Genomic DNA, 13,450 nt, shown 5'->3' on the forward strand with positions numbered 1-13,450 from the left:
AAACAGAAGTACTGTATATTTGTTCACAGGAATGTACAATTACTTCCATTGTCTCTAAGCAGGTGTCAGGTGACTTCTCACATAAGTACATTTTTTATGGGAGTTTAGTTCTACTTTCAATGCTGCTTGAAGATAAAAGAAAACATTTCGGAGAAATCCCCTTCAGAAAAAGCTACTCAGCTTGTATGGTCTAGTGCTAGTCCCATTTCCCTTTTGTACTTCATCCATAAAAACAGACTTTTTTGGCTACATTGGCCATATGCTAGGTAGCTTCCCATTTATGCCAATACTTTACCAAAAACTCTAAATGTCAACGCAATAATCATTTATTTGAAGGTGAAGTTCACCATTGAGAACATGTTACTTGTTCCACCCATTTTTAGGGTGGAACATGTTCCCATAGCCGTAGCCGCGCCCCCCCCTCCCTCTGACCGATAGTACAGGGAGATGTCTCCCAGTACTGTCTTTCAAATTTTAAAATAGTGTGGCCGTGCACAGCTCCGCCCACATGGCCATGTCATTCCTTGACTTGTTTGAATGAAAAAAATGCAAGGCAGCACAGTGGCTAAATGGTTAGCACTTCATCCTGGCAGTACTCGGGTCACTGGTTCGAATCCCAGGCACGGCACCACCTGCCTGGAATTTGCATGTTCTCCCTGTGCCTGTGTGGGTTTCCTCTGGGTACTCCGGTTTCCTCCCACACTCCAAAGACATGTTACTAGGTGAATTGGATCCTGTCTAAATTGGCCCTAGTATATGTATGTATGAATGAATGTAAGTTAGGGACCAGGGGCGGACTGACAACTCATGGGGCCCCTGGGCAATAGGGGATCATGGGGCCCCTGTGTCCTTGCCCAAACTCAAAAAAGCCTATGAAAAAGGTACCAGGGCATCTCATGGGGCCCCCTACTGACCTCGGGCAGTGCCCGAGTTTCCAAATGGTCAGTCCGCCCCTGTTAGGGACCTTAGATTGTACGCCCCTTGAGGGTTAGGGACTGATGTGAATGTACAATATATATGTAAAGCGCTGTGTAAATTGATGGCGCTATATAAGTACCTGAAATAAATAAGTCCCAGCAGCCTTAGCAGCTGTGGGTTTGTAGTTTTCAATGAACTACTACGATGCTGTGGTAGTTCATTGAAGCCTCCTGTCAGAATATCTGCTTGACCGTTCATCCCCTATGACTAGTAGATATTCTGACAGGTCTGCAGGAGACCTGCATGGCATCAGCAATCTACTGATTACTGGTGCAATGCTTTCCAGGCTCCTGTAGACAAAAATAATAAATGGACATTTTTTTACCTACAAAAAAAATGTGCATATATTATTTTTGTTTAAAAGGTGAACTTATCCTTTAAGGCTGACCTTTGGGTACAAACACTCATTTAAATATTTTCCTCAAAAGCTAAAGGATATAAATCCACTTTGTGTGCACCAAATGCCTTTGGCTGCCTGCAGAAACCTACAGGGAGAGGATACAAGACCAGTCACTCTGTACAAGGCGATAGATCAGCTGTAACAAGTCTTTATGACAGCAAGCTCTTGCACAAAAAACATTTCATACTAAATACAGTAATTGCGTAGATCTGGAAGAAATACACAAAGATTAACAACATTCAAGCATGAATACACATGGTTCTTGTGTTTAGAGAATATTTTTTGTATCCCAGAGTTCAACTTTAATTCATATTACTTGGAAATATATGTCTCTATTACTGAATTCTGTGCTGCTTGCCATGAGACCTGAACTAAACATACACCAGCAAAAAACATAAAAAGAAATAAACAAAATAATACTAAAACAAGAACAAGTGTGTAAATCCACGTCACATGAGAGGCAACGTTCTTCATACTTACCCAAGTAAAGCCAATACATCCTATAGCTCCACACAACATGTCAGCAAGCATGCCTGGATATGAACTGGCAGTGGGGAAATATGCAAAGAAAAAAGGACTGTGCCAATGTGTTACCTAAGAAATAGAAAATTGTTTAGAATGAAAATAGTTTATGACAAATAAGTCAAACCACATGATAGAAGGTACAACCTTTAAAATATATTCTGCCATCTCCCGTGTCTACATCAGTGGTGGGTAGCCTAAAAGATTGTGGTGGTCTCTGATGTGACATTTTGCCCTATGAACAGATGATATACAATGCTATTTTACTTTAACCACTTGCCCTCCTGAGGATTTACCCCCCTTAATGACCAGGCCTCTTTTTGCTACTCGGCGCTGCACTAATTCAACTGATAATTGCGCGTTCATGCAATGCTGCACCCAAACGAAATTTACGTCCTTTTCTTCACACAAATAGAGCTTTCTTTCGGTCGTATTTGACCAATACGTGTAAATTAATTGTTTTACGTGAAAGTTATAGCGTTTACAAATGGCGGGAAAGATACTGGGATTTTTAGTTTTTTTTTATACTAATAATGGCGGCGATCAGCGAATTATGGCGGCGATCAGTGACTTATGGCAGCGACCAGCGACTTATGGCGGGACTGCGGCAGACATTCTGACATTGGGGGGTACTGACTTGGGGTCACTGACATCCCCAAAAACACTAATACAGTGATCAGTGCAAAAAAAAAAAAAACAAACACTGACACTGTACTAATGGCAATGTGGAGGAAGGGGTTAACTTTATTTTGCAGGGAAGGGTTATCTGTGTGAGGGGGAGTATTTTACTAGGGGGCGTATGTGTGTGCTGGATGGGGACACCGCTGATCGAGAGAGAGAAAGTCTTCTTTCTCGATCAGCTTGTCCTTGAGCTGTCAGGGAAGTGACAGACAGCACAGCTACTGCAGCTGTGCTGTCTGTCACTGTTTGCCGCCGATCGCCGGGAAACAGCCGGTAAGGACCGGCTGTGACCCGGCGACTGACATCTGCGGCGGTGATCGGCGGGACAGATAGGGCGGCGGCGCGCCTCGTGCGCACCCCCTATCTGTTTACAAAACACACGTTTTGAAACGTGGTTTTGCCTGCCCGTGCCGCCCTGCCGCCGTATTTCTACAGTGGCAGGGCGGCAAGTGGTTAAAAAACCTAAGAAAGCCAGCTATTCTATTCAACAATAATATACACAACTGCTACTGTACATTCATGTTGTAGCAAGGTTTATCATCATTAATAAAAAATTACCCAGTGAAAAAGAGTATCTACTCTTTGTTGTCTGTCACCTTCACAGGAATGGAAAAATAATTTAAATCTACATATTTGTAAAGCATTGGTAAATCTTAGAACAGAAAATTATTATATTTCAACTGACCAATCTATGGATGTCTTCCCTACCCTTTTTATTAATGCACATTTTTAGCAAGTAGAGAAAATATCCATTGATCTTGCCAGAAATACAATGTCCTTGTCAATTCCAGTAGGATAAATTGGAAGCAAAAAACTATTTTATCTTGTGTAAACTAATAATCCCATCACCCAACTTGTAATGGAAATGAACAAAGACATCCATAGGTGGATACCATAGCTCCTTCAATAGGTACATTGGAGGAACCACCAAGGGGCAGGAAATGTGGTAATAGCTGGATTACTAGGTAAAAATTAATAATGCAAAACCTGAAAAACTAAAGCAACCACCACATCTGTTATATTTTTGCTTTTGGTTTTTAGATACTTCAACCAAGCTTTGAAATACAGCTGCCACTTATCTGATAGAGCTAAGCTTGCAGATGTAAATAATCTATAACTAAGAGGTACCTTTGGAGCCCCACAAAAACCTAATAACTTACATATGCATGAAATGCTGGTGCTGAGTATCACCCGACCCTATCCTTCAATGCAAAAACCTATTAGAAGGCCCACCACCTGCAGATGCTACAGGATTCATGGGCTTCTTGGGTGACCTGTCATCTGGCAGTGCCTAACTTTCATCTGTAGTCTTTATTCTATCAGTTATATGAAGTGACAGGTTATTAAGTTCACTTGTTGTATTGACTAGCCAAGACAGTTAAAGGTTAGTTAACAGGCAAACATCATCTTGTTGCTGCCCCAATCCATCCTCTGTGCTTTACTCAATTTCTAAGCTAAGGTATTTCACTAAATCCCTGTCCAGTGCTGGAAGGAAGCAGTTAGAGTCAAAGACAATTAAGAGCCTCATCTCATGCCACTTCTTCCCCAGGGTAATACCAAAATTCTTTTCCTGTATTACAATTGAAAAAGCTTTATTTAGAGGTTTGTGATATATTACAAAAGGTTAACCATTAGCTGCCCGGCCAATAGCCATGTGGCGGCCTGCAAAATGCTTTAGCGTTCCGGGTGGACGCCATATGGCATACTCCTGGACATGCCCCCAAAGCGCACCCCCTGGTGGCGCGCAGCGCGCCGGTCTCTTGTCGGCTGTGTCCCAAGGACACAGCGCTTTCCCTGATGAGGGTAACAGACAATAAATTTGGCTGTTTACCCTGCGATCAGCTGTGTCCTATCACAGTCGATCAAAAGTATAAACAATGAGCGGTTACTTGTTGTCACCACTTCTCCTCACACACGGATCCTGTGTGAGGAGAAGAAAGGGAACCATGAGTTACAGCTCAGTACAGTGCAGCACATTACAGATTGCCATCAGAGTGTACCTGTCAGCCCATCACAGTGTACCTGTCAGCCCATCAGCAGCCCATCACCGTGTACCTGTCAGCAGCCCATCACCGTGTACCTGTCAGCAGCCCATCACCGTGTACCTGTCAGCAGCCCATCACCGTGTACCTGTCAGCAGCCCATCACCGTGTACCTGTCAGCAGCCCATCACCGTGTACCTGTCAGCAGCCCATCACCGTGTACCTGTCAGCCCATCAGCAGCCCATCACCGTGTACCTGTCAGCAGCCCATCACCGTGTACCTGTCAGCAGCCCATCACCGTGTACCTGTCAGCAGCCCATCACCGTGTACCTGTCAGCAGCCCATCACCGTGTACCTGTCAGCAGCCCATCACCGTGTACCTGTCAGCAGCCCATCACAGTGTACCTGTCAGCCCATCAGCAGCCCATCACCGTGTACCTGTCAGCAGCCCATCACCGTGTACCTGTCAGCAGCCCATCACCGTGTACCTGTCAGCAGCCCATCACCGTGTACCTGTCAGCAGCCCATCACCGTGTACCTGTCAGCAGCCCATCACCGTGTACCTGTCAGCAGCCCATCACCGTGTACCTGTCAGCGCATACAACTGTGCAGCCTGTCAGTGGACCTGTCAGCCTGTCATCAGAGTACCCATAACAGAGCCACCATCACTGCAGCCCATCAGTGGTGTACCCATTACAGTTGCCTGACATACTGCCAACATGTCAAAAAAATATTATTCTAGTGAGGAGGCTTTCCAAATCCTGAGCTCTCACCGTCCAATTCCGATTTGGATTACGAGCCAAGGGAAAGCAGTGGATCGGTGACCGAATCGGAAGAGGAAGTAGTCCCTCCTAAAAGAATAAGATGCTCTGAAGAGCAGGCAACAACGAGCAGCGCTAACATAACAGTGCCATTACACCTAAATAGTCAGTCAGAAAATGCCAACAGAGCTAGACCCCAGGATGACAGGCCCAGTACCAGTACTGGGATATCATGCCAGACCCCAAGAGTCAGGTCCCAAACTTGTCTCCCAAACTATCTGGCAAACCCTTTATAAATCAAAGAATATAGTTTGGAAAAACAAACAAAATTACCACATTTTGGAAAGAAAACATTCCATTGTCTTGGTGCCTGGGACCTTCAAAACTGTGATAGGCAGTCAGGAAATTAGATGTGTAATTTATGCCCCTTTTATCCTCCTAGAATGCATGAAGGTGCTACTTGGGTGTTGGGTCTCTGTATGTGGCCAAGCTGCGGAAAAGTCTCACACATGTGGTATCGCCATACTCAGAAGGAGTATGCATTTTGGGGCATAATTCTTGATATGTACATGCTGTGTGTTAGAAATATCTTATAAATTGACAACTTTGTGTGAAAAAAAAAAGTTTTCATTTTTCTTTCCACATTTTCTAAAAATGTTTGGAAAAAAATAACATGTTCAAAAGACTCATTATGCCTGATAGAATATACCTTGGGATGTTTGCTTTCCAAAATGGGGTCATTTTGTGGGTGTTTCCACCGTCCTGGTGCTCCAGGGCCTTCAAAACTGTGATAGGTAGTCAGAAAATTAGATGTGTAATTTATGCCACTTCTATTCTCCTACAATGTGTGAAGGTACTACTTGGATGTTGGGTCTCTATATGTGGCCAGGTTGTGGAAATGTCTCAAATGTGGTATCACAATACTCAGGAAGTGTAGCAGAATGTGTTTTGAAGTGCAATTGTAAGTATGTCTATGCCAGGTGTGAGAAGTAACTTGTTATTTTGACAATTATGTGTGAAAAAAAATAAAAATAATAATTTATTCATTTTCCAAAGAATTGTGGGAAAAAATTACAACTTCAAATAACTCACCATGTCTTTTACTAAATACTTTGGACTATTTTCCAAAAAGGGGTCTTTTGGGGGCCATTTGTACTTTCCTAGCATGTTAGGGCCTCAAGAAATGAAATAGGCCATCAGTGCTTCATGTGTGATTAATTTGCAATGATTGGTGCCATTGCTTGTAGACTTTATAACTTTCACACAGGCTAATGCAGGGCATAGATGGGGAGAAAACCTACCAATTTTTCTTTAAAAAAAACGAAAAATCGGTCGTTCAAGCTGCCAACGTTGCCAGGAACGGTAAAAAAAAAAAAAAAAAAAAATATCGGCCTGTCTAGAGCCGGCAAAAAGTGTCCCTCCAGAGAGCTCCGCTATTTCTTTGACAGTTCCTTGACATTTATAGCGGTTGCAACATTGTATCTATTTGTATCCATTTCGGATACAGATGTTTTTATTCGGAAACAAATAGATACAATGTTGCAACCGCTATAAATGTCAAGGAACTGTCAAAGAAATAGCGGAGCTCTCTGCAGGGACACTTTTTGCCGGACTGGAATGCTTCTTCTTCTTCATCCTCTTCTTCTTCCTCTTCATCATCTTCTTCATCCTCTTCTTCCTCTTCTTCCTCTTCTTCATCCTCTTCTTCCTCTTCTTCCTCTTCTTCATCCTCTTCCTCTTCATCATCCTCTTCCTCTTCATCATCCTCTTCCTCTTCTTCATCATCCTCCTCCTCTTCTTCATCATCCTCCTCCTCTTCTTCATCCTCCTCCTCCTCTTCTTCATCATCCTCCTCCTCTTCTTCATCATCCTCTCCTTCTTCCTCCTCCTCTCCTTCATCCTCCTCCTCTTCTTCATCCTCTTCTTCAAGCTCTTCTTCTTCTTCTTCTTCCTTTTCTTCTTCTTCTTCCTCTTCTTCCTCTTCTTCTTCCTCTTCTTCCTCTTCTTCTTCCTCTTCTTCATCCTCTTCTTCCTCTTCTTCATCATCCTCTTCCTCTTCTTCATCATCCTCTTCCTCTTCTTCATCATCCTCTTCCTCTTCTTCATCATCCTCCTCCTCTTCTTCATCATCCTCCTCCTCTTCTTCATCATCCTCCTCCTCTTCTTCATCCTCCTCCTCTTCTTCTTCATCCTCCTCCTCTTCTTCATCATCCTCCTCCTCTTCTTCTTCATCATCCTCTCCTTCTTCTTCCTCCTCCTCTCCTTCATCCTTCTCCTCTCCTTCATCCTCCTCCTCTCCTTCATCCTCCTCCTCTTCTTCATCCTCTTCTTCAAGCTCTTCTTCTTCTTCTTCCTTTTCTTCTTCCTCTTCTTCTTCGGATACAGATGTTTTTATTCGGAAACAAATAGATACAATGTTGCAACTGCTATAAATGTCAAGGAACTGTCAAAGAAATAGCGGAGCTCTCTGCAGGGACACTTTTTGCCGGACTGGAATGCTTCTTCTTCTTCATCCTCTTCTTCTTCCTCTTCATCATCTTCTTCATCCTCTTCTTCCTCTTCTTCCTCTTCTTCATCCTCTTCTTCCTCTTCTTCCTCTTCTTCCTCTTCTTCATCCTCTTCCTCTTCATCATCCTCTTCCTCTTCATCATCCTCTTCCTCTTCTTCATCATCCTCCTCCTCTTCTTCATCATCCTCCTCCTCTTCTTCATCATCCTCCTCCTCTTCTTCATCATCCTCTCCTTCTTCCTCCTCCTCTCCTTCATCCTCCTCCTCTTCTTCATCCTCTTCTTCAAGCTCTTCTTCTTCTTCTTCTTCCTTTTCTTCTTCTTCTTCCTCTTCTTCCTCTTCTTCTTCCTCTTCTTCCTCTTCTTCTTCCTCTTCTTCATCCTCTTCTTCCTCTTCTTCATCATCCTCTTCCTCTTCTTCATCATCCTCTTCCTCTTCTTCATCATCCTCTTCCTCTTCTTCATCATCCTCCTCCTCTTCTTCATCATCCTCCTCCTCTTCTTCATCATCCTCCTCCTCTTCTTCATCCTCCTCCTCTTCTTCTTCATCCTCCTCCTCTTCTTCATCATCCTCCTCCTCTTCTTCTTCATCATCCTCTCCTTCTTCTTCCTCCTCCTCTCCTTCATCCTCCTCCTCTCCTTCATCCTCCTCCTCTCCTTCATCCTCCTCCTCTTCTTCATCCTCTTCTTCAAGCTCTTCTTCTTCTTCTTCCTTTTCTTCTTCCTCTTCTTCTTCCTCTTCTTCTTCTTCTTCCTCTTCTTCTTCCTCTTCTTCCTCTTCTTCCTCTTCTTCCTCTTCTTCCTCTTCTTCCTCCTCTTCCTCCTCTTCTTCCTCTTCCTCTTCTTCTTCTTCTTCCTCTTCTTCTTCCTCTTCTTCTTCCTCTTCCTCTTTTTGTCTTCCTCTTGCAGGTCACTGCTCATGCTCAGATTTCTTTTTATCGGTAAAAAGATCGGCCGATTTTCCCATAATTGCCATGAAAATTGGCCGATCTGCAAAATCGGCCGATCTTTTTCCAACTTTATCAATAAAAAAAAATCTGCCAAAATACCGAAAAACGGCCGAACAATTAGCCCACTAACGATCCGAAAATCGGCCGATTTTATTTTCGGCCGAAAAATCGGCTGATTTTCGACCCATCTATGGCCTGCATAAATAATATACACTGATTTGTTTGTTTTTTTTACCAAAGTTATGTAGCAGAATACATTTTTGCCTAAATTTATAAGGAAAAATTACTTATTTGCAAAATTTTATAATAGAAACAAAGAAAACCTTATTTTTTTTCTAAATTTTCAGTATTTTTTTGTTTATAGTGCAAAAAATAAAAAACCCAGGGGTGATTAATTACACAAAAAGAAAGCTCTATTTGTGGGGAAAAAATGATAAAAATTTAATATGGGTACAATGTTGCATGACCGCGCAATTATCATTCAAAGTGCGACAGCACTAAAAGCTGAAAATTGGCCTGGACAGGAAGGGGGTAAAAGTGCCCGATATGAAAATGATTAAAGTACTGTAAGGCAAGCCAAAGATATGATATGGAGGTCAGATGATAAGATAGCCATACAGTTGCGTGATTGTCTGAACTTGTTTACCTCTGGGTAAAAATTGTTTTTTGTAGAGTTTTTTTGAGCGTTTTTCCAGCAGAAAAAAACGCTAAACACTCCTAAATGTTGCTAAACGCTACTGAACATTCCTAACCACTTTTTTTTCCCTTTTACTGTAAAAATGGTAATAAAAAGCTAATGCTTCTAAATGCTCCTAAAATACTACTAAAAAAACACTTATCAGCGTTTTTTTATTCCTATTCTTAAAAAAAAAAAAAAAAATAGAGTGCATGGAGCCAGGTTGGAGTAAAATGACAGGAGTTAATAAGCTGTGGGCACTGTTAAAGTCTACCATCCTGGAGGAAACCTGATTATGTCAGGCAAATTAGTAAGAGTAAAAAGAAGAGAAAACCAGTATGGTTCACAATGGCTGAGGCCATTGGCATTACACCGTTCTCACAGGAGTCCTCATGACAGGTTTGAGCAGCGTCCATCCTCCCTCTTCGCACACTGCCCAGTGCCTGGAACAACTCAGAACCAGGGGCGGACTGACAACTCATGGGGCCCCCCGGGCAATAGGGGATCATGGGACCCGTGTCCTCGCCCAAACTCAAAAAAGCCTATGAAAAAGGTACCAGGGGCATCTCATGGGGCCCCCTACTGACCCCGGGCCCTCGGGCAGCGCCCGAGTTTCCAAATGGTTAGTCCGCCCCTGCTCAGGACACCGCTCCCCTCTTCCTTGCCGAGGGGATGATTACATTTAATCCAGCCTCGAGCAGCGCCAAATGCTTGCTACATGATTTTTTAATGTCTGCTATAAAACATAGCCAATTAAAAAGTTTAACAAATCAAATTTCTTCATGAATTTAGGCCAATATGTATTCTGCTACATATTTTTGGTAAAGAAGATCCCAATAAGCATGTATTGATTGGTTTGCGCAAAAGTTATAGTGTCTACAAATAGCAGTATATATATTGGAATTTTAATTTATTTAAATTATTTATTTTTATACCAGTAATGGCAGCGATCAGCGAGACTGCAATAGTGCGGCGGACAATCGGACACTGATACTTTGTGGAAACAAGGGACACTAGTACAGTGATCAATGCTAAAAATATGCACTGACACTGTGCTAATGACACTGGTTAGGAAGAGAAACATCTAGGGCGATCAAAGGGTTAACTGTGTGCCTAGCTAGTGCTTTTGTGTAAACTGTGTGCTGCTTTTATTAAGGGAAGTGATGGCTCATCGCGTCCCCTGTCAGAACAGAGTTCTGCCTTGTTTACATAGGCAGAGCTCCGTTCTGTCTCTCTCCCTGATGACCAGCAGGTTCCGGCGGACATCCACTGCCCGCCACCTGCAGGTCGGTTTCTGCTGTGAATACTCATCGCCCAAGCATCCTGCCGGCGGTGCACATGCATGCCCCCTAGTCAGAAGTGCAGGATCAAGTTTATATATGTGATTTTGCACAGAAAGGCCACCCTGTAGTAGTATATCTGCTATGGGGTGGTCCTAAAGTGGTTACGAAAAGAGGAAAAGCCTTTTTTAGGTACATCAGTGATAGAAGGAAAAAAATACAATGGGATCACTAAATCACAAACCAGGCGACAACACTTATGTTGAGAACAGGGGCGGACTGACAACTCATGGGGCCCCCGGGCATTAGGGGATCATGGGGTCCCTGTGTCCTTGCCCAAATTAAAAAAAGCCTATGAAAAAGGTACCAGGGGCATCTCATGGGGCCCCCTACTGACCCCAGGCCCTCGGGCAGTGCCCGAGTTTCCATATGGTCAGTCCGCCCCTGGTTGAGAGAGACCTGGATGTAGCCAACCATTTAAACAATTGCTTCTGTTCAGTCTCAAAGAAATTGTTCTTACAATGCCAAGTTGGGGGATCATATTGTTTCTAGAAATGACAGTTCATATTAAGGATTTCTGGAGGTAGCAGAGGAACTGGTTAAAGCTTAATAATGCAATGGGCCCTGATGGTAGAGCTCTAAGAGAAGTTTGGGGTATGGTTGCTGGACCATTAACAGATATTTTTAATCAATCTCTTCTAACAGGAGATTTTTGCAATTACTTTTGGACAGCTAACATGCAGCAATTACAGGCCAGAAGGATCATTGATCACTTAAAAACATACACCTTGCTGGACCCAAAGCAGCATGGCTTTACAGAAGGCAGCTCATGTCAGACTAATCTGGTTTAATTTTTTGGACCAGGGTTTTTTCTGTGGACATAACCTATCTTGATTTCAGCAAAGCATTTGATACAGTTCCACATAATGATCGAATATAAAAGATGTAAAAGCTAGGACTTAACCCTTGGGTGGTTCAGTGGATATGCAGTTTGCTAAAGGATAGATACCAGACTGTGTAAATGGGGTTCATTCAGAACAGAGAGCAGTCACTAGTGGTGTACCGAAAGGCTTTGTAATAGGTCCTGATCTATTTAATCTATATGTAGGTGATATAGCTAAAGGGTTGGTGACTAAGGTATGTATTTTTGCTGATGACACAAAGGTGTGCAATAGGGTTGATATCCCTAGAGGTGTCAGTTACTTTGAACTTTATTTGGCATTTCAGGAAGATTGGTCAAAGCAGTGGAAATTGTAGTTCAATGTTTCTAAACGTAAAATAATGCACATAGGGAAAAATAATCCATTGAGAGAGTACAATATTGGGGGTACAGTGTTGGCCAAACACTACAAAGGAAAAATATTTGGGGTTACTTATGTCATATGATTGCAAAATGAGCAAACAATGTGACCAGGCAGTAAGAAAAGTGAATAGAATTCTTCAAAACTAATTTTAGAAAGTATTATTTTATGAAAGGGCAGATGATACTTGGAATAGTAAGTACGTGGATTCAGACATGCTTGGGACAAACATAGATCTATGCTCAGCAGGGGCGGACAAACCATTTGGAAACTCAGGCACTGCCCAAGGGCCCAGGGTCAGTAGGGGGCCCCATGAGATGCCCCTGGTACCTTCTTCATAGGCTTTTTTGAGTTTGGGCAAGGACACAGGGGCCCCATGATCCCCTATTGCCCAGGGGTCTCATGAGTTGTCAGTCCACCCCTGATGCTCAGACCAAAAAAAAAAAAAAAGGGGTTAGACTTGATTGACCATTTGGTCTTTTTTCTGCCATTACTCTTCTATGAACCTACTACTTGGTGAGTCACTAATCTGGAATGAGTGTGTGCATCTTAGGCATCAGATAACCGTCCTGGACAGCAAGGACAGATCCTTTACTTCTATCCAGACCCTCATTTAAACCAAAGAAGAAATAGTTCACTGAAGGATTATTTCCTCTTTGGACAAGATCCATAAAAATGCACTGGGCTTATGGGCCAGATAAGTTCTTGTCTAAATGTCATCCTCAAACTGGAGTCAGATAAGGCATCAGGGGTTTGTGGATAACAGAGCTTGAGGTGATTGTAGCCGTATTAGTGCATTTGCGGCAGAAACAATTGAGTACTGTCTGTGATACTTTTTTTATTTGCACTAACATACAATTTTGAGGACAAGCTTTTGGGGTATGTCCCCTTCTTCAAAGTCCAAACAGGTACTGTTTGGACTTTGAAGAAGGGGACATACCCCGAAAGCTTGTCCTCAAAATTGTATGTTAGTGCAAATAAAAAAAGTATCACAGACAGTACTCAATTGTTTCTGGATAGCAGAGCAATGACAGAAAAAATAATAAAGCATTGTGTGTGTCTGTGTGTATATGGTCAGTAGATTATAGGATTCTTTAAGTCATCACTTACCCCAGGCATGACCACTCTTTCAACATCTTTCATAATCTCATCAAATGTCTCTCCTTCTTCTGGAGCTGAATCAGGGATCAGTGGCCTTAAATATCCAGGTTCCACGCTTGGAAAAACCTGTCTTGATTCAATCTGCTCCATGTAGTCAGCTATGTAATCCACCATTTCTTTTCCTCTTTTCCTGAATTCTGAAGAGTTCATCTTGATATGTTCTCTACGTATGTAAACAATGTAGACAAAACATAATACACCATCAAACTTGGGCAGAATTTTCTTTTCGTATTCATTGTACTACAGTAGA

General features: G+C 42.6%; 1 protein-coding gene across 2 annotated transcripts in view; it reads right to left on the reverse strand.

Moving 5' to 3' along the window:
- The window catches only part of DDC (dopa decarboxylase), a 217,630-nt gene that overhangs the window by 149,334 nt on the left and 54,846 nt on the right, over positions 1-13,450 (reverse strand). For both annotated transcript variants that reach the window (XM_089654936.1, XM_089654937.1), the window contains exons 2-3: positions 13,150-13,363; positions 1,859-1,972 (exon numbers count right to left, since the gene is read on the reverse strand). In XM_089654936.1, coding sequence (XP_089511062.1) covers positions 1,859-1,972; positions 13,150-13,350 — 315 coding nt within the window. In that variant the 5' untranslated portion in view covers positions 13,351-13,363. The remainder of the gene's footprint in view (positions 1-1,858; positions 1,973-13,149; positions 13,364-13,450) is intronic.

This window comes from Staurois parvus, unplaced genomic scaffold (assembly GCF_062004578.1).
Source record: "Staurois parvus isolate SC_StPar_1 unplaced genomic scaffold, SC_StPar_1.0 ptg000814l, whole genome shotgun sequence".
NCBI lineage: Eukaryota > Metazoa > Chordata > Amphibia > Anura > Ranidae > Staurois > Staurois parvus.